General features: G+C 44.9%; 1 protein-coding gene across 3 annotated transcripts in view; it reads right to left on the bottom strand.

Moving 5' to 3' along the window:
• The window catches only part of PDZRN3 (PDZ domain containing ring finger 3), a 247,387-nt gene that overhangs the window by 9,649 nt on the left and 211,980 nt on the right, over positions 1–25,758 (bottom strand). For all 3 annotated transcript variants that reach the window (XM_012532345.3, XM_049715557.1, XM_049715558.1), the window contains 2 exons: positions 17,318–17,565; positions 14,116–14,203 (listed from right to left, as the gene is read on the bottom strand). In XM_012532345.3, the coding sequence (XP_012387799.1) occupies positions 14,116–14,203; positions 17,318–17,565 (336 nt within the window). The remainder of the gene's footprint in view (positions 1–14,115; positions 14,204–17,317; positions 17,566–25,758) is intronic.

The raw sequence follows: 25,758 nt of genomic DNA, 5'->3' as shown, positions 1-25,758 counted from the left end.
GCCTGCTTCCTCACTGGCGCATGTCACCCTGCCGCCTGGACAGGGTGAAGAGTCACTGAGACGAGACTGCCGAGCTCTCAGCACAGTGACGGGCCCAGAGACAGTCCACGGAAAACCGCAGTACAAGACGTGCAGGCAGCTTCTTGCCGGAAGTCACAGCCGTTGTCTGCAGCAGCCGAGTGCGTGTATTTCTCGTGCCCCCCAAGAAGATACTTTTATTTTCTGAATATTGACCTGTGAATTAATTCAATGACTTCCTCATTACAGCTTTAGCAGCCTGGCACGTTTCCCTTAAATGAAATCCCATTAATTTCTGATAATTTAGTTGAGTTGGATGGAAATTTCGTTTCTCGTTGTTTTGAGAAAAAGACTAAGCGATCAAAGAGGCAGCACGAGTTTAACCGCGAGGACACATAACTTTCCAGGTACTTTGGAATAACCCGGTTGCATACCGCAAATATACTAGGCCCACAGCATCCTCATGTTTCAAACGCATGCCCAAGTCTCTGTCTCAGGTTGCACCTCATCTGGGTACAGGCAAAAGGGAAGACCTTCTCCGTTTCGGCGCTTCCTAAGAGGCAGCGTAAATCCGTGGAATTTCCTGATTACTCGTTTGTCTCTACATGCACCGCTGCAGCCCCACTGCTGCCACAGAGCCCTGGCTTCAAGGTGGAAGCCAGCCGGTTCTGGAACAAGGTCACGTGCAACCAAAGCAGAGAGAAGGGTAACTGGAGAGGCTGAAAGAAGAAAACTTAGAAAGATAATAAACATTGTGATATGACTTTTCCCAGAATAAAAGTGATACTACAGGTTATAGTTTTCACTGAATGATTGGCCACCAAGGTGAACAGCTCTTAAGAAAGGTCAAAAGATACCAGAGTTCCACTGGGCTTCACTCTACTATGACTCAAAGTTTGCTTCAAGGTCACGGCGAGGTAGGTGCAGAAAATGAGGGCAGTGTTTAGAAATTTTATAGCACTTGGACGCTGTCATGATAGCCAAGGATAGGATTAGCAGACTTGTCTCGCTGACCACGGTGTAAGACTGCGTCAGGTACTGTTGAGCTGAAGTGGCAAGGGGTGAGCTATGGAGTCACTCATGGCAGAATCACGTATTGGTCAGTGACATGTTAAAAATTAAACCAACCGGCTAACCTGGTCACCGCCGAGAGTCTGAGAAGCATGACTCTGTAATACACGTGTAGGATTGAGGGCTCCATTTAAGAGCTCGGGAAAGTGAAAAGTCTGGAACTGATGTCTTGGGAAAAAAACAGCATGACATACTAGGAGTATTCAAGTAGGAAAAAGGAAGACTCGAAGGGAATGTGACAGATGAAGGTCCGACACGTAAAAAAAGATTGCATGCATTTGGCCTAGTCCCCAAACTCTGTGCAGTCTGCTATCTACAATCAATAGGATTTTGATCAAAACCTAACTTGAAAAGCACTCCTACTCTATCTTTTGTCAATATTTTGATTGACAGAAATTGGAAGAACTACTATTATAACAACTTAGACAACTTTCTTAGAACAAAACAGCAGGTTGGCATGGAAGAGATCCTAAAACATTTGTTGCTTTAAAGTATTTTCACCTGAATCACTGATAATTAATCAAGAACAGTAGCCTACGCTCTTCCTTACTTAAACCCTTTTTATATGCTGCCGTTAACCCCATATGTGGTTCGAAAATTAGTCACAGATTCCCCATAAATGCTGTTTGGACTTATGTTACATACAACACGTGTTGGTGAAAATGACATTTCTGCCTGGTAGACAAGACGTTCTGATTACCAGGTCTGTTTGCAGTCACTGATATTCTGAAAACAACGCTTCCTCGCTCTAGCAGAATGATATACGGCCCAGCACTGCACTGAGCCTTTAAATCCCACTGCAAAATTTCCCAGGACAGGCTGTCATGGGGACACTCACTTTCTCACTTTGGATAGACTTGACTTAAAAACTGCAAAGGCCAATTTACGTCCTTGCTGCGGAGGAGAAGCCCAGGCCTGGCTGCGGCCTGAGGCATATGCTGTGTGTCAGGGCAGTGCATGGGAGGAGCCAACTCCAATCTGAAACACTCGCCTGAGGATGTCCAAGCCTCACGCCCCACCCCAATTCCAGCTGGCTGCCAAGCACAGCTTTAGCACTCGAGCCTTTAAACCAGACTCAAGAAGGGGAGCGCAATGCTACTTTAAGGGCAGTCCTTTAGGAGCCGCTTTCTATCTTGGAAGTGGTCTGGTTCTAAGAAGGATGTGTGGTTCTGGATAAACAGATGCTGGTAAAGCACATTTTCAGTAATAATAAAGCACAGGGGAACTTCCCGGGTGGCTCAGTGGTTAAGAATGCGCCTGCCAATGCACGGGACACGGGTTCAAGCCCTGGTCTGGGAAGATCCCACATGCCGCGGAGCAACTAAGCCTGTGCGCCACACTACTGAGCCTGTGCTCTGGAGTCCGTGAGCCACAACCACCGAGCCCGTGAGCCACAACCACTGAAGCCCGCGCTCCTAGAGCCCATGCTCCGCAACGAGAAGCCCACGCACCGCAATGAAGAGCAGCCTCTGCTCGCGGCAACTAGAGAAAGCCCGTGCGCAGCAACAAAGACCCAACGCAGCCCAAAATAAATAAATAAATAAATTTATAAAACAAGCAAACAAACAAAGCACAGGGTATTACTCTGGGGTTTACTCCAGGTATGTACTTGACGATGTTAAGATAGCATGGGCTATAGTATTTCCTTTTGTTACCTGGATCTTCTTGGGAACTCTACACAGAAGTTGGAAAAGTGTCACTTACAACCCACACGAGGACAGAGACAAGACAGTGGAGTAGAAGGATGTCAGCTCACGGCTTCCTACACAAAACAACCAAATCACAACTAACTGCTCAACCACCATGGACCAAAAAACCCCTGGAAGCTACCAAAAAAAAGATACACTACATCCAAAGACAAAGAAGCCACAACAAGATGGTAGGAGGGGGTGCAACTGCTGTAAAATCAAATCCCAGACCCACCGGGGGTGGGGGGCGACTCACAAGCGGGAAAATAATTACACCACAGAAGTTCTCCCACAGGAGTGAAAATTCTGAGTCCTACGTCCGGCTCCTCAGCCTGGGGGTCTGGTTACAAGAGGAAGGAGCCCTCAGAGAGTCTGGCAGGGTTTGATTGCAGGAATTCCACAGGACAGTAGGAAACGGTAAGTCCACTCTTGGAGGGCACACACAGGGTCCTGTGCGTACTAGGAGCCAGGGAAAAAAGCAGTGACTTCATAAGACTCTGGGCAAGACCTACCTGCTAGTATTGGAGGGTCTCCTGCAGAGACGGGCATTGGTTGTGGCTCACTGAGGGTACAAAGACACTGGTGGCGGCAGTTCTGAGGAGTACTTATTGGCTCGAGCCCTCCTGGAGGCTGCCATTTTCTTACCAAGTCCTGGCCCTACCCAACAGCCTGCAGGCTCCAGTGCTGGGATGCCTCAGGCTAAACAACCAGCAGGGCAGGAACACAGCCCCACCCATCAGCAGACAGCCTGCATAAAGTCTTCCTGAGCCTACAGCCCTCTAGGCATGCCCCTTGGCATGGCCATAGCTACCCGCCAGAAGGACAAGACCCAGTTCCACGCACCAGTGGGCAGGAACCACTGCCTCCCACTGGGAAGCCTGCACAAGCCTCTCAGACAGCCTCCTCCCCCAGGGGGCAGACAGCAGAAGCAAGAAAAACTACAACCCTGCAGCCTGGAACGGAAACCGCAATCACAGAAAGTTAGACAAAATGACATGGCACAGGAATATGTCCCATATGAAGGAACAAGATAAAACCCCAGAAGAACAACTAAGTGAAGTGGAGATAGGCAATCTACCCGAAGAAGAATTTAGAGTAATGGTAGTACAGATGATCCAAGATCTCAGAAAAAGAATGGAGGCACAGATCAAGAAGGTGCAAGAAATGTTTAACAAAGACCTTGAAGAACTAAAGAACAAACAAACCGAGATGAACAATACAGTGACTGAAATGAAAAATACACTAGAAGGAACAAACAGCATAATAACTGATGCAGAAGAATGGATAAGTGAACTGGAAGACAGAATGATGGAAATCACTGCCACGGAACAGAAGGAAAAAGAATGAAAAGAAGTGAAGACAGTCTCAGAGACCTCTGGGACAACAATGAACACACCAACATTCACATTACAGGGGTCCTGGAAGGAGGAGAGAGAAAGGACCTGAGGAAATACTGGAAGCATTAATAGCTGAAAACTTCCCTAACATGGGAAAGGAAATAGTCACCCAAGTCCAGGAAGTGCAGAGAGTCCCAGGCAGGATAAACCCAAGGAGGAAAACACCGAGACACACAGTAATCAAACGGACAAAAATTAAAGACATAGAAAAAGATATTGAAAGCAACAAGGGAAAAGCAACAAATAACACACAAGGGAATTCCCATAACGGTATCAGCTGATTTCTCAGCAGAAATTCTGCAGGCCAGAAGGGAGTGGCACGATATATTTAAAGTGATGAAAGGGAAGACCTAAGAATATTCTACCCATCAAGGCTCTCATTCAGATTTGATGGAGAAATCAAAAGCTTTACAGACAAGCAAAAGCTAAGAGAATTCAGCACCACCAGACCAGCTTTACAACAAATGCTAAAGCAACTTCTCTCAGTAGAAAAGGAAAGGCTACAACTAGAAACAAGAAAATTATGAATAGAAAAGCTCTTCGGTAAAGGCAAACATACAGTAAATGTAGGAAATCCACACACAAATATGATATCAAAACCAGCAATGGTGAGAAGAGGAGAGCACAAATGCAGGAGATTGGAAATGCATTTGAAATTAAAAGACCAGCAATGTAAAGCAATCTTGTGTATATATACACTGCTGTATCAAAACCTCATGGAAACTGCAGACTGAAAATCTACAATAGACACACACACACACAAAAGACAAAGGAATCCAAACACGACACTAACATTAGTCATCCAATCACAAGAGAACAAAAGAGGAAGGGAAGAAAAAAGACTCACAAAAACAAATCCAAAACAGTCAACAAAATGGCAATAGGAAATACATATCGATAATTACTTTAAACGTAAATGGATTAAGTGCTCCAACCAAAAGACACAGGCTCACTGAATGGATATAAAAACAAGACCTGGATATATTGCTATCTACAAGACACCCACTTCAGATCGAGGGACAGGTACAGACTGAAAGTGAGGGGATGCTAAAAGGTATTCCATGCAAATGGAAATCCAAAGAAAGCTGGAGTAGCAATACTCATATCAGACAAAATAGACTTTAAAATAAAGACCGTTACAAGAGACAAAGAAGGATATGACACAATGATCAAGGGATCAATCCAAAAAGAAGATATAACAGTTGTAACTATATATATGCACCCAACATAGGAGCACCTCAATATATAAGGGAAATTGTAACAGCCATAAAAGGAGAAATCGGAAGTAACACAATCATAGTGGGGGACTTTAACACCCCACTTTCACCAATGGACAGATCATCCAGCAGAAAATCAATCAGGAAACACAGGCCTTACATGACACATTAGACCGGGTGGACTTAATTGATATTTACAGAGCATTCCGTCCAAAAGCAGCAGAATGCACATTCTTCACAAGTGCCCATGGAACATTCTCCAGGACTGATCACATGCTGGGCCAACAAAGTAAGCCTCAGTAAATTTAAGAAAACTGAAATCACATCAAGCACCTTTTCCGATGACAACACTATGAGACTAGAAATCAACTACAAGAAAAAAAACTGTGAAACACTAAACACGTGGAGGCCAAACAACAATATGCTACTCCACAACCACTGGATCCCTGAAGAGATCAAAGAGGAAATCAAAAAATATCTGGAGACAAATGAAAATGAAAACACAATGATCCAAAACCTATGGAACGCAGAAAAAGCAATTCTGAGAGTGTACTTTATAGCAATACAATCTCACCTCAGCAAACAAGAAGAATCTCAAATAAACAACCTAAGCTTACACCTACAGCAACTAGAGAAAGAAGAACAAACAGGACCCAAAGTTCGTAGAAGGAAAGATATCATACAGATCAGAGCAGAAATAAATGAAATAGAGATGAAGAAAACATTAGCAAAGATCAATGAAACTAAAAGCCGGTTCTTTAAAAAGACAAACAAAATTGATAAACTTCTAGCCAGACTCATCAAGAAAAAAAAACAGAGCGCTCAGATCAATAAAATTACAAATGAAAAAGAAGTTACAACTGACACCACCACAGAAATACAAAGGATCATCAGAGACTGCTACAAGCAACCACATGCCAATAAAATGGACAACTTGGAGAAAAATGGACAAATTCTTAGAAAGGTACAACCTTCTAAGACTGAACTAGGAAGAAATAGAAAACATGAACAGACTAATCACACAAGTAGTGAAATTGAAACTGTGATTAAAAATCTTCCAACAAACAGAAGTCCAGGACCAGATGGCTTCAGAGGCAAAGTCTCTCAAACATTTAGAGAAGACTTAACAGCTACCCTTCTGAAACTGTTCCAAAAACGTGCAGAGGAAGGAACACTCCCAAACCCACTCTATGAGGCCACCATCACTCATACCACACACACAAAAAGAAAATTACAGGCCAATATCACAGATGAACCCAGGTGCAAAAATCCTCAACAAAATGTTAGCAATCCCCATCCACCAAAACATTAAAAGGATCGTACACCACGAGCAAGTGGGATTTGTCCCAGGGATGCAAGGATTCTTCAATATACGCAAATCAATCGGTGTGATACACCACATCAACAAACTGAAGAATATAAACCACACGATCATCTCAAGCAATGCAGAAAAAGCTTTTGACAAAGTTCAACACCCTCTTATGATAAAAACTCTCCAGAAAGTGTACACAGAGGAAACATACCTCAACATAATAAAGGCCGTATATGACAAACCCACAGCAAACATCATTCTCAGTGATGGAAAACTGAAAGCATTTCCTCTAAGATCAGGAACAAGACAAGGATGTCCACTCTCACCACTTTTGTTCAGCATAGTTTTGGAAGTCCTAGCCATGGCAGTCAGAGAAGAAGAGGAAATAAAAGGAATCCAAATTGGAAAAGAAGAAGTAAAACTGACACTGTTCGCAGATGACATGATACTATACATACGAAATCCTAAAGTTGCCACCAGAAAACCACTAGAGCTCATTAATGAGTTTGGTAAAATTGCAGGATACAAAATTAATACACAGCAATCTGTTGCGTTTCTATACACTAACAATGAAAGATCAGAAAGACTAATTAAAGAAACAATCCCATTTACCATCGCATCAAGAAGAATAAACTACCTAGGAAGAAACCTACCTAAGGAGGCAAAAGACCTGTACACTGAAAACTATGTCACCGATGAAAGAAATCGAAGATGACACACAGATGGAAAGATATAGCATGTTCTTGGATTGGAAGAATCAATATTGTGAAAATGACTATACCACCCAAGGCAATCTACAGATTCAATGCAATCCCTGTCAAACTACCAAAGGCACTTTTCACAGAACTAGAACAAAAAATCCTAAAATTTGTATGGAGGCACAAAAAACCCTGAATAGCCAAAGCAATCTTGAGAAAGAAAACTGGAGCTGGAGGAATCAGGCTCCCTGACTTCAGACTATACTATACTAAAGTTACAGTCATCAAAACAGGATGGTACTGGCACAACAACAGAAACCTAGCTCAATGGAAGAGGATAGAAAGCCCAGAGATAAACCCACACACCTATGGTCAATATATATATGACAAAGGAGGCAAGACTATACACTGGAGAAAAGACAATCTCTTCAATAAATGGTGCTGGTAAAACTGGACCGCTACATGTAGAAGAATTAGAACACTCTCCAACACCACACTCAAAATGGATTAAAGACCTAAAGGTAAGACCAGATACTATAAACTCTTAGAGGAAAACATAGGCAGAACACTCTTTGCCATAAATTGCAGCAAGATCCTTTTTGATCTGTCTCCTAGAGTAATGGGAATAAACCCAAAAATAAACAAATGGGACCTAATTAAACTCAGAAGCTTCTGCACATCAAAGGAAACCATAAACAAAACGAAAAGACAACCCACAGAATGGGAAAAAATATTTGCAAACGATGCGACTGACAAGGCGTTCATCTCCAAAGTTTACAAACAGCTCATGTGACTCAATATCAAAAAAACAAGCAACCGAATCAAAAAATGGGCAGAAGACCTAAATAGACGTTTCTTCAAAGGAGACATACAGATGGCCAAGAGGCACACGAAAAGATGCTCAACGTCACTAATTAGAGAAATGCAATCAAAACTACAATGAGATATTACCTCACACCAGTCCGAATGGCCATCATCAAAAAGCCTAAGAGCAATGAATGCTGGAGAGGGTGTGGAGAAAAGGGAACCCTCCTACACTGTTGGTGGGAATGTAAATTGGTGCAGCCACTATGGAGAACAGTATGGAGGTTCATTAAAAAACTAAAAAGAGAGCTACCGTATGATCCAGCAATGCCACTCCTGGGCATACATCCGGAGAATAACATGGTTCGAAAAGATACATGCACCCCAATGTTCACTGCAGGGCTGTTTACAATAGCTAAGACATGGAAGCGACCTAAATGTCCATCGACAGATGAATGGATAAAGAAGGTGCAGTACATATATACAATGGAATGTTACTCAGCCATTAAAAAGAATGAAATAATGCCATTTGCAGCAACATGGATGGACCTGGAGATTATCATACTAAGTGATGTAAGTCAGACGGAGAAAGACAAATATCATATGATATTGCTGATATGCGGAATCTAAAAAGAATGATACAAATGAACTTCTTTACAAAACAGAAACCGCCTCACAGATTTAGAGAATGAACTACGGTTACCGGGGGAAGAGGTGCGGGGGAGGGATAGAGTGGGAGTCTGGGATTGACACGTACCCACTGCTATATTTAAAACAGATAACCAACAAGGAGCTACTGTATAGCACAGAGAACTTGGCTCAGTATTCTGTAATTACCTAAATGGGAAAAGAATTTGAAAAAGAATAGACACATGTATCTGTATAACTGAATCCCTTTGCTGTGTCTACCTGAAACTAATACAACATTGTTAATCAACTGTACTCTAATGTAAAATAAAAATTTTTTTTAAATTAAAAAGATTTTAAAGTAGAAAAAATTAAATTCAGAAAAGTGCAAAGAAGGGAATGATCATTTATATTCTTATCACCCAGAATTAAACATGGTTAATCTCTTGACAGGAAAAAAAAAAACACCACCACCAAAAAAACCCCACTATGACTTAGTTGTGGTCACTGCATTTCCAGGGGATGGTTGCACATCATAGAGAAGAGCCTGGTTGCTAATAGTTAAGCAAAGAGTGAACCATAGAGGTTTTCAGAAGCTCTGGAAATACAACACTGTTAAGAGCCGATACCGTCTTGGGATCTGTATAGATTTAGGTTTTACCTTGGCTGCTCATAAAGAAGATTAATTACAGTAACGCAGTAGTAGTTGAACTGTGCACTAAAAGCAGCGTCTAGCCTTATATACCGCGCATGGTAGGTGCTCAATAAAACTGAATTCGCTTGAGATTCCAAGGCGGACTAAAGATCCAAACGAAAAATGAACTTGGCTCTGCCATTAGCAAGCCAGGCTGCCCTAGGAAAGTCACTTCACTTCTCTGAAACTTCTCGGCTCTTCTACCGTCTTATCCCCAGAGACAACATCTTGGGGCTCGGTGGAAACTGCCGTTCCTCCAGCTTATTGAGTGGTTAGTAAATTCTCAACATTTCATTCTCACTCCAAGCTAGACGTAGAACCTTCCACAATTGAGTACCTCATGGAAAGCACAGAGGGCATCAATACATATCTGTCTGTGATGATGGAGATAAGATGGCAAAGCAGACCATTAATCAAACTCGTATGAATAATGGATTACCATTATCTGGATTACGCCTCCCCCACCACTGGTGTCCTGTTGCTTACCAGTCTAGATGGACGGCTGGATAAAAATGAACAGCTAAGCCTGACATTTTAGATGAAATGGAAACGATAGCTCAATTGAGTAAAGTACGGGGGCCATTCCGCCTTGGTTGATTCAAGCTTTCTGTTTCAACGACAGCCACTTTCATCAGAGGGCATCCCAGAGACTAATTTCGATGGCTTTTGCACCTCTAGGAAGACTGGTTACTGAAGCACAACTCTAAGACCTTATCGATCCAGAACTGCTTGTTCATATTTCTTGAAATCATCTCCACACGTTATCTATGCGTGGCACTGTCGGGGACGTAGAGATGTCTCTAGGAAGACTGCACTTGCCTTCAAGGTCCTGACATGTGAGATTGGGTCACAAGGCATTTATTCCTGTATCCAAGAGATGTTTCTTGGGTGCCTACCCCCTGCCAGGAGCTGTCTGAGCACAAGGAGTCTAAGTAGGAAATGGCCCTACTGGGGGAGGGGTGCTTTAGCCAGAGCCGTACGGAAGCTTTGCTGGAGATGAGCCACACTGAGCCGGGCCAGGATCTGGGGGGATAAAATAAGAGCAGGGGGCAGGTTCTGACTGCAGGTGGCAGGAGAAAGAATGGTCAAGTGCTGATGAAATCGCGAGGGTGGTGAGGAAGCTGACTCAGTGAGGATAGGGCCGACCAGGGAAGGTTCCCCGGAGGAGCCCTGGCGCTGTGCCTTAAAGGCTAAAGAAAAGGGCATAGGATGGCGGGGACAGCCTGCATTACCTCCAGGACGGTCTCGCTTCCCTTGAGATCTTATGACGTTACACTCTGCAACCAGGTTTGGAGATCATTTTAGTCTCCCTGGTGAGAGCGTAGCTTTCTTTTCCTTTCTGGTTTCAAAATGACATCATCAAGACACAGCATAGGTGACGGCAGCTTCACAGCCCGGCTAGGATGCTACTGATGAATCAACTGGGAAATTAAAACAACAGACGAAGGAAAAAGAAAAGCCTTCTTCAGACGTCTATTTCTCCGTCTTAATTACCTACAGGAAGATCCAGAGCAGGTGTTCAGTACCTGAAAATTTACGGGTAATTATTTGGCGGCTCGACCCTTGGGTATACTGGGGTGTAATCCTTTTAACGCTAAGCAGTTTCACAATAACAGGGATTTGACACTTACCTAAATATGATCATTTTGTGTGCTTTAAAAGAGAGAACATCTGTTTTTCTCTGTGCATTTGCTTCCATAATATCCCCAAACACTCATGTATTTTCCTCCTATATAATATCCATGGAACGGGTTACTTTTCGAAAGGGGCAGATGTTGATCTACTTCAACTTAACACGAGGAGCGGTGGCGGGCTGAGGTTGGCCCCCTTACTCACAGCAAGCCTGGGTGGGGGGACCCAACAGGCTGATGGGACCTAGCAGGGACACACTGTTGACGGCTCTAAGAAATCTTGCGAGGAAGCGGCGATGATGGTACACGCCGTTCCCCCAGAAAACTGGGTCTGCTTTAGGAATGCCAGCTCTTGGCCGTGCTGCTGTTCATTAACCTTCTCGAACTGACCGGGTGACGTTCCAGAGACACGCCTCTGCAACAGAGCCTTCCTGGAAGAATACACACTGTCCTCTCCTGGAGATTCCCTCCTGGTGAGGGGCCACGGAGAGAACCTCCCTGAATCTTGACCTCAGAACTTGGGACGCGCCGCTCACCCAAAACCACCAGGTTCACTTAGTTAACAGAAATAACCTGGTGACGTCCAAGCGGCTCTAAACGAAAGTCCAAATGTAACAGCAGCCTTCCTGCCTGGTATGGACTCATGGTACTTCGTGATGATGCTCAAAGGAGCTGTAGATGGAGAATGGCCACAGTTTGGTTTTCTAGATGAAAAGCTCACGTCTAAGCTAATGGCTGATGACCCAAAGGGACTATGGCCTCCTGAAGGGCAGGCAGGGTGATGACTTGCTGATTTTGCCTTTCCAGCACCAGAAAGGATATTCCGTGTAACAGATGCTCAGTAAACGCAGGCGGGCAGAAATGAATGTAAGCGTGCGCGTAGGCTCTCTTTTTGCTTTCTGTTTAACAACAGGAAGAAGTCTGAGCAGAGTCTTGAATGTCCGTGAGGGGCTTAGTCATCTCTAGTCCACGGGACTTCACTCTGCCCCAATGGCGTGGGTGGTATTCGAGGCTCGGAGGTACAGCTTCCCGCCATAATGAAGGAAACGCACAGAGCCTCGATCGTGTGACTCAGGACGAGGGCAAATGGAAGCCTGGGCTTCTCTGCCTGGGCCTGGGGCCTCCAGGTCAAGGGCCCTGGGACTTGTGCACCAAAACACCTGGGGATCTTGGTAAAATGCAGATTCTGATTCTGTACGTCTGAGGGCCCAGATTCTGTGTTTCTCACAACCCCCCACACGCTGCTGTCCCAGTCTTTGCGCCACACTTTGAATAACAAGGCTCTAGGGAGGCGTTTCAGAGTGGCCTCCTCCCACTAAAAGCAAGATGCTCTCAGATAGTTCACGTGGAGAAAGTTACTTCCTTTAGGAAGAAAGCCTCAGTTTGGGCTAGTCTTACCACTTCTGTGATACTAGCCCATCTCCTTAGACAGAGAGAAAGGCAGCAGGAGGCAGTGGAGAGAACGGGCCCCAGGCAGCCAGCGCTGGGCAGGTACCAGTGACAAGCACCAGGATTTAATAACACTGCCTCGTGTCCGCTGTATTGATTGGACACCTTCTATTCATGTCAAGGGATGCTGATTTTCTGACTGAGCTAGGGATACAGCATTTCCTTTAAAATTCTCCTTCGTTTACAACCCAATCCAGAAATGGGCAGAAGACCTAAATAGACATTTCTCCAAAGAAGACATACAGATGGCCAAGAGGCACATGAAAAGATGCTCAACATTACTAATTATCAGAGAAATGCAAATCAAAGTGACAATGGGGTATTACCTCACAGCGGTTAGAATGGGCATCATCAGAAAATCTACAAACGAATGCTGGAGAGGGTGTGGAGAAAAGGGAATCCGACTACCGGGCATATACCCAGAAAAACCCATAATTCAAAAGACACATGCACCCCAGTGTTCACTGCAGCACTATTTACAATAGCCAGGTCGAGGAAGCAACCTAAATGCTCATCGACAGACGAATGGATAAAGAAGATGTGGTGTATAAATACAGTGGAATATCAGCCCTAAAAAGGAACGCAGTTGGGTCATTTGTAGAGACGTGGATGGACCCAGAGACTGTCACACAGAGTGAAGTAAGTCAGAAAGAGAAAAACAAATATCGTATATTAACGCATATGCGTGGAATCCAGAAAATTGGTACAGATGAACCGGTTTGCAGGGCAGAAATAGAGACACAGATGTAGAGAACAAACGTATGGACACCAAGTTGGGGAAAGCGGGGGGGCGGGGGGACAATGGTGGTGGGGGGATGAATTGGGAGATCGGGATTGACATATATACACTACTATGTATGAAATAGATAACTAATAAGAACCTGCTGTATCAAAAAAAAATAAAATAAAATTCAAACAAGAAAAAAATTGACCTTAGTTTAAAGGCGTTGGGTTAAGCTAGAGGGAAAGAGAAAGCAAACAGCGGTTCTGGTGTATCAGATATAACAAAACAACTGTAAGGCAGAGTGGGCCACATGCGGCAGATACTGTGGGAACTCAGTGACTCTCCAGATATCACATGCAAACTCTTAGAGACGGGAGCATTTTTCCAGGGAGAGACCACAGCTTCCATCAGATTCTCAAAGGTGTTAGAAAGTAAGATGGAACTAAAGAACCCACTGCTACAAAGTTAACGAAATATCAAAGATTTACAAAGTCGACATCCTACTCCAAAAATCTAGCTCCTGAGGTATTTGATAGCTTTTTAAAGACCTCTGCTTTGTCACAATGATCCTCAAAAAGCAGTGTTGTCCTATAAAGGTTATTAAATAGCCCTTCTTCTTGCCAAGCAGTGTTCCAGGGAGGCCTCAACCCACTGAACGCGGCTCTTCTAAAAGAAATCCACGAGAGGTGGACATTCCATGAGCATCCGTAATCTCAATGCACGCTGCTAGAGACGTATTAGCCTTCACAGCGACTATTGAAACGAGCCAGGGACGTGCTTCTTACCTCCAGCTCCAGCTCCTCTCTCTCCATCTCCTGATGGATGCCTTCAATGTAGTCATTTGGATCGTAGTATTCATGGGCTGAGGGATGCCTGAAAAAAGATGAAAGATCGTTAAGGCCCTGCTTGCAGTTCTAAGTATCTGTTCCCATCACCCCATCACAAGGCCCATCAGTGCCACAGGGGCTGTTCTCAGAGGCTGAGGTTCTCACTCAGTTCACTTCTCTCTGGTTGCGTTTCCCGGCACAGTCAGGACCTCCCTCACAATATTTCCACCATCTTCTCTAAAGCCCATTTCCTCCACAAGAAGGAGTTTAGATGCAGGTTGAGGGCGAGGGATGGGGTGGGAGATTGGGGTAAGCACACGTAAGCTAGTATACAGAGAATGGATCAACAACAAGGTCCCACACTCTAGAGCACAGGGAACTATATTCAATATCCTATGATTAAACCATAATGGAAAAGAATATAAAAAAGAATGTATATATATGCATAATGAATCACTTTGCTGTACAGCAGAAATTAACACAACATTGTAAATCAACTACACTGCAATAAAAAAACTTGTTAAAAAAAAAAAGATGCACGGTGAGAGAGGGACTGGCTTTGTGGCGTGCACTGATCATTCCCTGGCCCACTAGTCATGTGAGTCAATGTGACTAATTTCTAACTCAGTCTGTAGGTGGGAGACAAACTCTTATTGACTGCTCATGGCTTCATTCTTAGATTTTTATCTCTGGGGAGAAAAAAGCTTCACTTCAGGCAACACTTAAAGACACGTGCCGGCCTCTGAGATAGGTTCAAAGGGCTGTGAAACTGAAACTGCTATGCTGTCATCTAGGACGTTTCTTTTCAAACTTCTTTGATTGTCTCGCAACGAGAAATACATTTGACATCACCCAGTATACACGTATACGTATGCAGAACACGTGCATACATGCACACATATAATGCACGTGTGTATATATGCAGACCCACACGCGTACACACGCCTAGGAGAACGGAAGCTTGCATTTCTCTAGGCTAACAAGTGTACAGCACAATTCACAGAGCCCACCACCTCTTTGGAAACACCACTAACGGAACCTCTAGGACCAAAGCCAGCGGGAATTACAACATGCTCAGTCAGGTCTGTGGCTCTGAAAGGTGTCAGATGCGGATGGAGAGCTTCAGCCTGAGTGTTGGCTGGGGACCCAAACCTCCGCGTTCTCAAAGGTCAACAGGGCAATCAGTGGGCTCTGGTCTTCTCACCCAGGCACTTAGTTTTGAAACAACAGACCAGACATGAGCGGTCATTCAAACGAGGGCTGGCTTTCAATTTTCTGCACCCATCAGGCAAATATGCTGCCTGCACTTAAGGAGCTGTTAGTACTGAGGACGCTGCTGGAAGGCCTGGGCTTTCAAGCCTCAGGGTAAACCCCCGCCCCACCCCCACCCCCCCCATTCAGCCCTGATGCACACTCCTGCTGTCCTCTGACCTCGCAGCCAGAAGCAGGAGAGCACTGACCTCCGCACTCTTCTGACATTTCTCAAATTGCCCCTTGGGGGAAGAGTCATGTCACGTTAACTAGACTTAAGAGGAAATTAAGGGTTTAGCTTCTAAAAGGCCTGTCATTGTGACGGTTCAACATCGAGAGTCAGGAGTAGCCTTAAAGGTCTCATCAACGTGAAAGGCAGTTTGGGTCTAAAACATCAAACAACTGATTTGAATGACTGTAGTCAGTGAATCATCCAGTTGTTTCCTAGCAACTGGCATGCTATGGAGTATTGACGCTGAGGTGGGACAGACCTGCCTTTCCATCCAGCTGCCAGCTTTCATGGAGTACCACCGCTGAGTCTGCAGTTCCTCGTGGCACAGAAGGGACAGTCATGAGAAATGGGTGAGGTGACAGTTCTCTGCATACTGCCTTGTGCACTTTGAGTGTCCGACGGGATCGGGGGCGGGGGGGCACCCCCTCCTCTACCTTTACACGCTGCCCGCCGCCCAATTCACCTTGTCACGCCTGGGGAATTAGCCCTGGGTTCTGATGACAGCTAACCGTCAGAACCACGGGATGAGAGGCCAGCCTCTGTCTGGAATCTGGTAGAACAACAGGAAACGTGTGCTCACTCCAGCTACTGAGTTACTAATAGGAATCCAACAGGTATTGCTCAGAGGATCTCCCTAGGAGAGGTGGAGATGCCCTTTGAAATAAGGCATCAAGGCAATGATCTAAACCAGCAGCGAGATGGGAGGAGGGACTCTAACATCAACCAGAGAGGCTAAGAAGGGGAGGTGGACACCTTGTCCAGAGATGTGCAAAATCACATCCAAAAAGCCACCTTAAAATGGACATCTTTTAAGCCACTTGTCCACCTGAGAAAATTTCTTGCTTTTCATTTTTGTCCCTCCATATTTTACATCAATCACTAAATTACCAGTGATCGCCACTATCGTTTATCCAGCGCTTACCGTATGCCACGCTGAGAACCTGCCACGCATTAGTTCATTTAATCCTTCAACAGTCCTACGAGATGGGTACTATGATCATCATCCCATTTTAATAGAAGGAAAATGAGGCCCAGGGAAATCAACTACCCAAGTTACACAGCTGGAGATTAGGCTTTGTCCAACTCGGAGCCTCTGAACTACCTGATATCTCTGGCAGTAAGTAAGGTAAGAGGAGAGTCGTGTGTAAAGTAATTTACGTGATGCATTGGATCACAGCTGTTATTTAATCGGTAACTGCAGTGCTTATATGAGGCACGTGTGAATTTACTCCGTGGATCCAGGTTTGAAATGAGACCCAAGAAAGCAGAAGGCACAACCTCGTGGGCTCTCTTGACACTCACAACTTGCTTTGCTGTCTCTTTAAAACAACCATCAGCACTCCCTCTAGTGAGAACTACCAAACCTTCCCACTGCCATTTGCGGTGATTAAATCTTATTCGGAAACAACTTTTATGACATTTGTAAGTCATTTTGTTCTTCGAATATAATTTGAGTAACTCCGCTCCAGGGTTATAACAAAGTAATTAATATGTCGGAGCGGTTTTGAGCAGGATTCAATTTATTGCCTCTATAAACAAGAAAGTGAAACGTGGGCAACTTGGGGGGAAACTGTAAGATGTGTTCATTGTTTTCACCACACGGAAGGGGAGAAACCAACTTCTCTGTACTTCTGTACCACACTTAACACATTTAAGATTCATCACCATGTGACTTACTCCTCGGGCAAGAGATAGGGATCCAGCACAGGTGGGGTGGGTGAGGACATCTTGGTAAGAGCCATGATGTGCTCAAAGGTGATGTCCGTTTGGGTTCCCGTGTCCACCATCTGTGACTCTGACGGAGGCGTGAACATTTTGGTCCGTGGTGTTCGCCTCAACACCTGGACCACGATGGGCTCCTTAGCTGTCTTGAAGGCTTCCACAGCCTGGTCATGAGTTGCTCTGGATAAGTCTTTGCCATTAACCTGTCGAAAAACAGTAGAGGGGGAGAGGATTATAATTAAGCGGAAGCCGGAAAGACGGTTTTCGTGTGTAAGCAGCTAAAAGGAAAACGTGCGGGCGTCCGAGGACTTCACTGCTCTGTTTCAGGTTTCCCCAGGAATGCCTGGTGGGAAGGGGGTAGGTTTGGAGGTGTGCAGATCAGGCATGAAATAATAAATCTCACGGCGGGGAAGGCATGGCTTCCCACTGGAGTGTCTTTAACACAATTTCATCCCCTTCTCATCTTGCCTGGGAGAGAAAAGAGCAGCCTCAGGCTCACAGCCTTTATGGGACATACTAGCTAACTGGAAATTAATTATATTGTTCTGTTTTAATGGTGTGTATTTTCCCAGTTCCTGTCAGGTGAGATTAGTTTCCCTTTTATGGAAGCGATATGACATTTCCTTCTTAAATGAATGCCTTTGCTTTTCCTTAAAAAGTCAATGAGAATATTAAGTAAGTGATAATACAGGTCACAGGTAGATATGGCAAGTATCAAGGAGGAACTCAAATGACCTGACATTCTGGCCCATGTTCGGGAAACAGCAGCTAGCTTAACTGCTGTGTTGTTTCCCACTGTGCACACAGTCCTTTGCTACTGCTGCATCCTCAATGTCTACACTTACCGAGTGCCCACTGTCTACCACATGACTTAAATGAAGACGCCTCTTAACACGTCTGTCATCACAGTCATGGGAAGCTGGCAAGACCCAAAGTACGTGCATCCCTCTCCCCTTATAGCCACAAATAAACCGCGCAAGATGACCTTGCTGGTGACTGATGGGTCAGAACTTCGGACGCTGCATCCAGCATTCTTTCCAACGACAGAATCCGAACTAACTGAACACGGCTGTCTTTAGAACAGCTTACACAAGAGGAAACAGAAGCCGGAACGTTATGTCTAGAAAATGAGGTTATTCCAAGCAACATGGAAGCTCAACTATTTACCCTCCCCGTCCCATTCCCCACAGCAAAGGACTACGACACTGTGTTCCGATAGCGAGGTGATGTCTCATGACTGCACTCACATGAGAGTTATCAGGCTCTGAAATATTTTGATACCATCCCCCAAGTGGTATGTATACTGCTTAAAGGCCAATATAAAATGATGGCATAGGAATCATATTCTGCAGAATATATGTTTGTAGAAGTTCCTTGGCTTCTCAGATCTTCTCTGGACAGCAGCACTGACAAACTCATGTCATTTATTTGTAAATGCCAAAACCAACACCGAACCTTTTCTAGTGTGGCATCTACATGCCCCACCTTAGCATCGTGTACTTCAAAGCACACTGACGACTAGGTCTGTCCCCTGAGGTAGAGCACTTTGGTTTCTCTTTGCCAAGCAGAACATGAATACCGATTATGCAGCAGTTTTTCTGTTTTTTTTTTTTTCCTAAGCCCTTTCACTCTGGCCCTACAGGGACAAGAACTCTAGGTTGGCGTGCCTTGCAAACAACTGCTGGGTTGAGGAATAGATGTCGGATTCTTTCCTTGTAATGAAGCCCAAATGAATCGCCAGTGGAGATTATTAATGATTTGGAGTCAGTCCACTTAAGTAATTTACTATCATCATGAGGGAGTTAGGCTGAGCAGCAACTGTGGGCTGCAAAATGACTCAGGTGCACCAGTAAATAAGTGAATGGCTGAACCATCAAACTCTTACCATCCCTCACCCTGGAGGAGTGGAAACACCAGGATTTAACACCACGGCCGTCTTCATTCCTCCTCCATGGAGGACAGAATGAAAGGACATGAAGGAATTCTTCCTAGCTTTGCAAACCAGTTGAGCACCTCGACCCCTTCCCTGCTCAGAGCCTAGAACTCTGAGGGCTTGGGGATGAGGTGAGGGCGGGGGAATGAAGCCCAGGTTGGAGTGCTGTGAAATTCGCGCCAAGGCCGAACTGTCTGAGCCGTATTTTCCACTAACGCGTGACACCGGGAGTCAAATCATCTACGAATTTATGATGCCATAGTAAATTTCTCCCTGGATTAAATGAATGCCGTAGACAGCACCCTGAGGAGATGTCGGTTTGGCCAGTGCCAGCTCGCCATGCTGGGGATGGCGTGTGCTAAAGGTAGTTTTACCCACAGTGAACTCACAGTAAGACTTTTGAATGGGTCTGCAAGTTGGCCTTTTGCCAAACAGGAATGAGCATGGGACTTTCTTCTAAGGGAGCCTTCCAACTGTGTCTTAAAAAAAAAAAAAAGAAAGCCATCCTAGGAGTCTTTACGTTTTATCCACATAATTAGGTCTTGCAAATACCTCAGCGGAAAGGTCAGCTGCCTGATAAAAAGCACCCCTCCTTGTTCCTCCTGCTTCCTCTCTGCTGAAAGAGCTTGGACTTTCTTTCCTTTCCACCAGATCAGAGAGCATTCCCTCTGGGGGAGACTTGAGATGTGGGTTTAATTGGCTTTAGCCCATTGTGGAGGTCTGGTTCCTTTTGCTTAGACATGGAGCCGGGTCTCTGAGGCCAGGTTAACACACTAAGGGATGCAGAGCAGAAAAATAGAGAATTGGGGTCTCTTGATGATTATCATTGAGCAGATGAACCGACCAAGCTTAGAACCTCTTAACCCCAAACTTCTTGTCATATTTGATAACACAATCCTCATACCTGAGGCCATTTTCACTTGTATTTTAACTCCCTGCAGCCCCAAACGCCCCAATAGATATAGATATTGCACCGATGTACTGTAAAGTTAGACAGGAGTGTAGTATTTGTTCCTACAGACATTCCTCTGATGTGTATAAAACAGTGGGTGAAAATGCTTTTCTCATTAGGAGTGTATTTTACTCAGCTTATTATTATTATTATTTTGTACAGAAAAGTGATGGCAACTCTTGCTTTCTTGTACAGGTGTCTAAACCAATGCTAGAACCACTAAGCAGATGCTTAAATGGTACCTACAACACTTAAAGGATGGACGCGTCTGCAGCAGTCTAAGCTAAGAAGATTCTCGGGGGCAAAGAGCTGCCCTGTGTCCGGGCGCACACGATTACAGACGCAGGCAAGCTTTTCCGAATCTCTCTGACTTTGGGTATTATTCAACGGCATTGATGCATCGGCACCCATAACATCCCGAGGGCCTAAGATGCAGAGAAAGAGGAGGTGGCAAATCCCAAGGGAGGCCAGGAACTTGGTCGGCGACTGTGAAGCGTCCTCTCATCCCCACCATATCGTCACCCCCGCTCACGGCCGGGTCCCACAGAAAGGCAGTTCTGACCACTGAAGCGGACCCAACAATTTCAGGAGCCCGGTGCCCTGTATATGTTAATCGAACACAGTTCCAATATGCCGCTCCACAAGCCAGGGGACCGGCTCCTTTCTTACGGCTCAGGGCTGCAGTGCCCAGGGGCTCACACTGTGGAATCAGACCGGGGTTAGACTCCGGACTGTCGCTTTGGACAATTTATTTCCCTCTGAGTCTTGGTTTCCTCATGTGCAAAATAAATGTAATTATAGTGTCACGCCTCTTAGGGTTATTATAAAGTTGAATGAGATAATCTGCTTTACAGCCTAGCATGCACATCGTAAGAGTTTACTAAGATGCCAGTGCTCACGGGGATCCTACCCCAAAACAGTCACATTTTCCCAGGAGAAAAGAGTCTGCAAATCAAAGAAGCAAAATGCAGCCTAGTTAGGTGGTCTTAAGAGGCATTTGTATACTGAGAGGCTTTTTGATGTTTCAGGGAAGTTCCCAGCCCAAACGTTCCTCCGCTACCGACACACATATTGATATTTTCAGTCCGCAGTTTGGGATTCTCTGGGGCGGGCGGTGCAACGGAGAAATCTTACAGGACGACTTGACCCCTGCCACACAAGCTTCTTGACAACGTATTTTAGGCATCATTACATTCTCTTAAAAGACGATGAGACAAGGCAGGAACTTACTCTCCTAGACAATCCATTTTTGCGGCCAAATTTGTTTGCAATTACCTTGTGCACATAACACTTATTACCCTGTCATCCTGGAATCACATCACTGAGAGACTTAGCGAGGTGATGAGTCCGGTGCATGCCGTCAGCCAACCGAGAATGACAACCTTTATTCCCGGGATTAGCATTACATGTACATTACACAAGACGGCGGTGATGATGGCTGCAATGACAGGCGCAATGCTCATCCCGTGACGTTTGGCCCAGTCAAATTAAATATCATTAACTCGCCCAATTGAGCAGATTGCCTTTAAAACAGTTTATGCAGCTCTAAAACCAAGGAAATGGAATGTTTGGGGAGAAAAAATGCTGCTGGTAAACTTTATTATAAATTAAATGCTTACGTTATTCACCTAAGGCTCTGGATGGTCCCCTGGGATGTAGGTGCCATTAGGGTGAAAATCCAATTCCTTTATCTCAGGGTAAACATCACTGCTGCAAAAGTGACAGGACACTAAGGGACCTTCAAGAGGTCCTTTAGCATACGATCTCCAGGGACAAGATGCCGAGGGCATGGAAGGATTCCCTCCCGGTTGCATTTAAGCCTGGGTAGCATGACTCCGGCTCTTTGCATGAGGTGCCCGTGGGTATGTTTTCCACGGTCCTGAGAACGAACGCAAAGCTGGTAGGTTTTCCCACATGGGGGTACATTTCATGGATAACCCAGCTGTCCATCTTTCACCCATTCACCAAGTATTTTCTGAGGTTACTCAGGGAGACCTGTTCCCCTCCTGGCTGACGGGACACCACTTGGAAGGATTTCTTGGGGAAAAATGAGGCCACAGGAGGTGCAAGCCACTTAAGAAACGGTCAGATGAAATGCAGTGTGGGTAGCATTTCACCGTGGCATCTAATGAGAGGTTGGATCTGGCCGAGGAAGGCAAAACCTACACACGCTGGAACGGTAATTAAGCTCACGACCTAGAAAGACTCTTGGTTTTCACGGTCTACCTAGAAATTCCACTGGTGAAACTACTGTCATACTCTTTTTAAAATCACCTTTCAAAACAGGAGCCAGAAAGCTTTCAAAGTTCCCTACAACATAATTATAAGCATTTCGCGGTATTTTAAGATCTATCTGGAAAAGACATAGCATATTCTCTCTAAATTAGGCAATACGTTTCTATTTATGGGAAGACACTTGGTTTCTGAGGATCTGCGTATCACGATCACCTCGATTTCTATTACCTGTGCAAACGACCCCAGTATAAAGTGCTAATGCAGTTTTCAATTCAGCCTACTATAAATTACGCCCCGGGCTAAAACCCCGGTTTTATAGGGTTCATTTAATTAAATACAGGGGCAGTGATTGCATTCTGTAAAATATCACACCTATGTTGTCAAACTAATTAAAACTTAGATTCCACTGGAAGCAATACGGAAAAGTAAAAGGTTTCAAGCCCTGATTTAGGTTGGATTAAAAATACTTCTTTCATTCAGGCAAACTCCTGTCTGCCTTAATTTATTTCAAATTTATAGTCTGCTCTGGGGCTTGATAAAGGGAAGGCCAACTTATCTAAAATAGAGGGATTATGGCGGTGAAGAAGGAATATGGGTCTTAGTGAACAAATGGTGTTCAAATTAATATGTTTCTGTGCAAAGTACTCACTTTCAAGACGGTATGAACAAGGAGACTACACTCACAGAGACCTCAGTTCCGGTGTAGTAGAACTTACATCTGTACGGGTGCATTCGGTTTGCAGTAAGGACCGCAGTGAGGTTTGTCCATGGTAATTTCTAAATGTGTCCTGATGTTTTTTTCCTAGGTTTGGTATTTCTTCAGCGGGAAGATCCCCTCATTATATTCTGAGTGCCCTGTGTGGATGAAATGTATAGCCTGGCTAATTTTCCTATTAGAGGAGTCTTCCTTCTGTCAAACTTAAGCCTATCATGTTTCAAAATGCTTTACTGTTTTTTTTTCCCCCCTAAATATAGAATATACATGGCTACCAGCCTCCGAGTGATAAAAGAGATGACACATCTTAAAGAAAGAGGCTAAAAATCATAGATGTACTCAGATTAAAAAGTATTAGGCCTACACTATTACAAGATGCTTTTCTTCTCAGGTCAAAATCCTATCTTCATCAACAAAATTGTGCTTATCTCCTTTTGGAAGCCTTGATTTCATCACCCCGAAATCCCATTGTGAACGATGGGTCACAGAGGTCCATTAAACTACAGTGGTTTTGAACCATTTTGCATCTTAAAATGAACATGCCTACTTTAACCTCATCTTAAAGGTGGTAATTTAAAGAAGCAGCTCAACATATCATAGGAAAGCCCAGTGGTGAGTACTTGGAAACAAGGTGTTTCTACAGCTGAATCCCTCTACAGTCTAGGTCCCTTAAGTCCTTCTTTGAAACGCGAGTGTCTTTTCCAGGTATGTATTTAATGCTGGAGGAGGGACTGGTTTCAGGTTACAAGTCAGTTAAATATGGTCCTTCACATTCCAAGGGTTCAGCGCTGTTCATCCCTGGAGGATGTTCTCGCAAATGTCTTCAACCATCCCTGCCCCTCTCTTATTCTTTCTTACTCATCTGAAAAGCCCTGGCCTATCTTTCTGGCCAATCACCTGCCTCCCCGTTTCTACCTGAAGACTAGTGATGCTGGAGAACATTCCCACAGGAGATGGCGCTGAGTCAAACGGGATCACACCCTTCACAGCTGTTTTGAGATGTGTAATTATGTACTTATTTGATTTTCCGTTGATGGCCGACATTTTCTCATGGGGCCCTAAGTTCCACAAGGGCAAGAACTGTGTGTTTTGTTCACTATAGGACACCCAGAGCTTAGCACAGCGGCTGGCATGTAGCAGCCTCGCAAATAATTTATCACCTGAGTCACCTATTCACGCATCTGTAGACTGTCATGTTCCTCTCGTGCACAGTTGTTGGCATTTCATGGTCTTTCCTACTCTCGAAACAAAAGCATTTTCTGCTCTGATCTTACATTCATAGCTAAGATTGACACAAACCTGATTATGTGTCCATTTTTATAACTGTCAGATTCCAAACAAGAATAAAACGTGTGTTGTATCTTGTTACATACATACATATTCCGTGAGGAGTGCTTTCGATCTTAAAGCGTCTCCTGTTCCATTTCTTGACACGATCAAAGTGGTATCAAGGAAAGTACCCTCTGATGTTTTGGAGAATGAAATATATGAGGCCCAGAGAGGTCTTGGAGTGTTTGTGAAGCAACAAGGCAGCCCTAGCTAAGCCCTAGCTAAGCTCTCCTGAAGTTCCCTGGGTTCTGAACTTGCAGGTGACAAGGTGGAACCACTAGAAGTCAAAAAGGAACCTTGAAAAAAAAAAAAAGGAACCTTGATCCCCAATGGAGAGGAAAGAAATAAGAAATACCAAATTGACAGACCTCACCCAAAAATCCGAAAATGGGAAATAGCTTCTTTCTCTTTCTCGGACCATTTTCTCTCCTCCCCATATCTGTCCTCCCCCTTCCAGCAGTGGCGCAGGCTCAACCGTGAGCAACGTGCCCAGGCCGGGAGGTGATGAGGACAGGTGGGCTACAGGTGTGTCCGCCCAGAAGAAGGCGGGCCCTTCTCTAACTCACAGCGAAAGCCAGAAGGGCTGGCCTTGGGCCCGCTCGGGTACCCAGCTCTGGAGTCGGGTGTGGTGGAAGCGCGCGATGGCCTGGCCTACGGGCATTTACACTTGAGTCCTGGATACATGGAGGGGACTGCTGGGCGCTCAGCTACCTCACCCTGCGCCAGGAGGGTTGTCAACAGGGGTCCTCCCTGAGGACATCCAGGTTGAACACCGAGGAAGCTCTCTGTGCGGCATCGCTCACCTTGGTACCTAACGAGTGAACAGAATACGTGAGGCCAAATGCTGGAGTCTCTGACACGTCAATCGTGATACAGCCAACAGGGCGACAGCGCCCTGCTGTCCTGCCAGACGAAGACTTAGTCTAAGCACTCTGTCTACGTTAACTCACGTAGTCTTCCCATGAGGGTGGTGCTACTATCATCACCATTTAACGGGGATGAAACCCAGAAGCACAGAGAGTGTTTGTGCACCTGAAGACCTTCCGCTAAGGATGCTGGTGGTTTTCACCTTGAATTGGGAGACGCACGCTTAGTTCAGAAGGGTTCACGCTTCTTTCTACACGTCAAGTTTACTGCATTTAACCATCCATACTGGCATGATCTCCTACGGTAACAGCAAATATAGCCGCACGTAGAAGGAAGAACGTGTGGCCAGGTTTTTGCAAGCATCA

This window comes from Orcinus orca, chromosome 10, assembly GCF_937001465.1.
Source record: "Orcinus orca chromosome 10, mOrcOrc1.1, whole genome shotgun sequence".
NCBI classification, from domain to species: domain Eukaryota; kingdom Metazoa; phylum Chordata; class Mammalia; order Artiodactyla; family Delphinidae; genus Orcinus; species Orcinus orca.
This window is presented reverse-complemented; position numbering and strand designations above follow the sequence as displayed.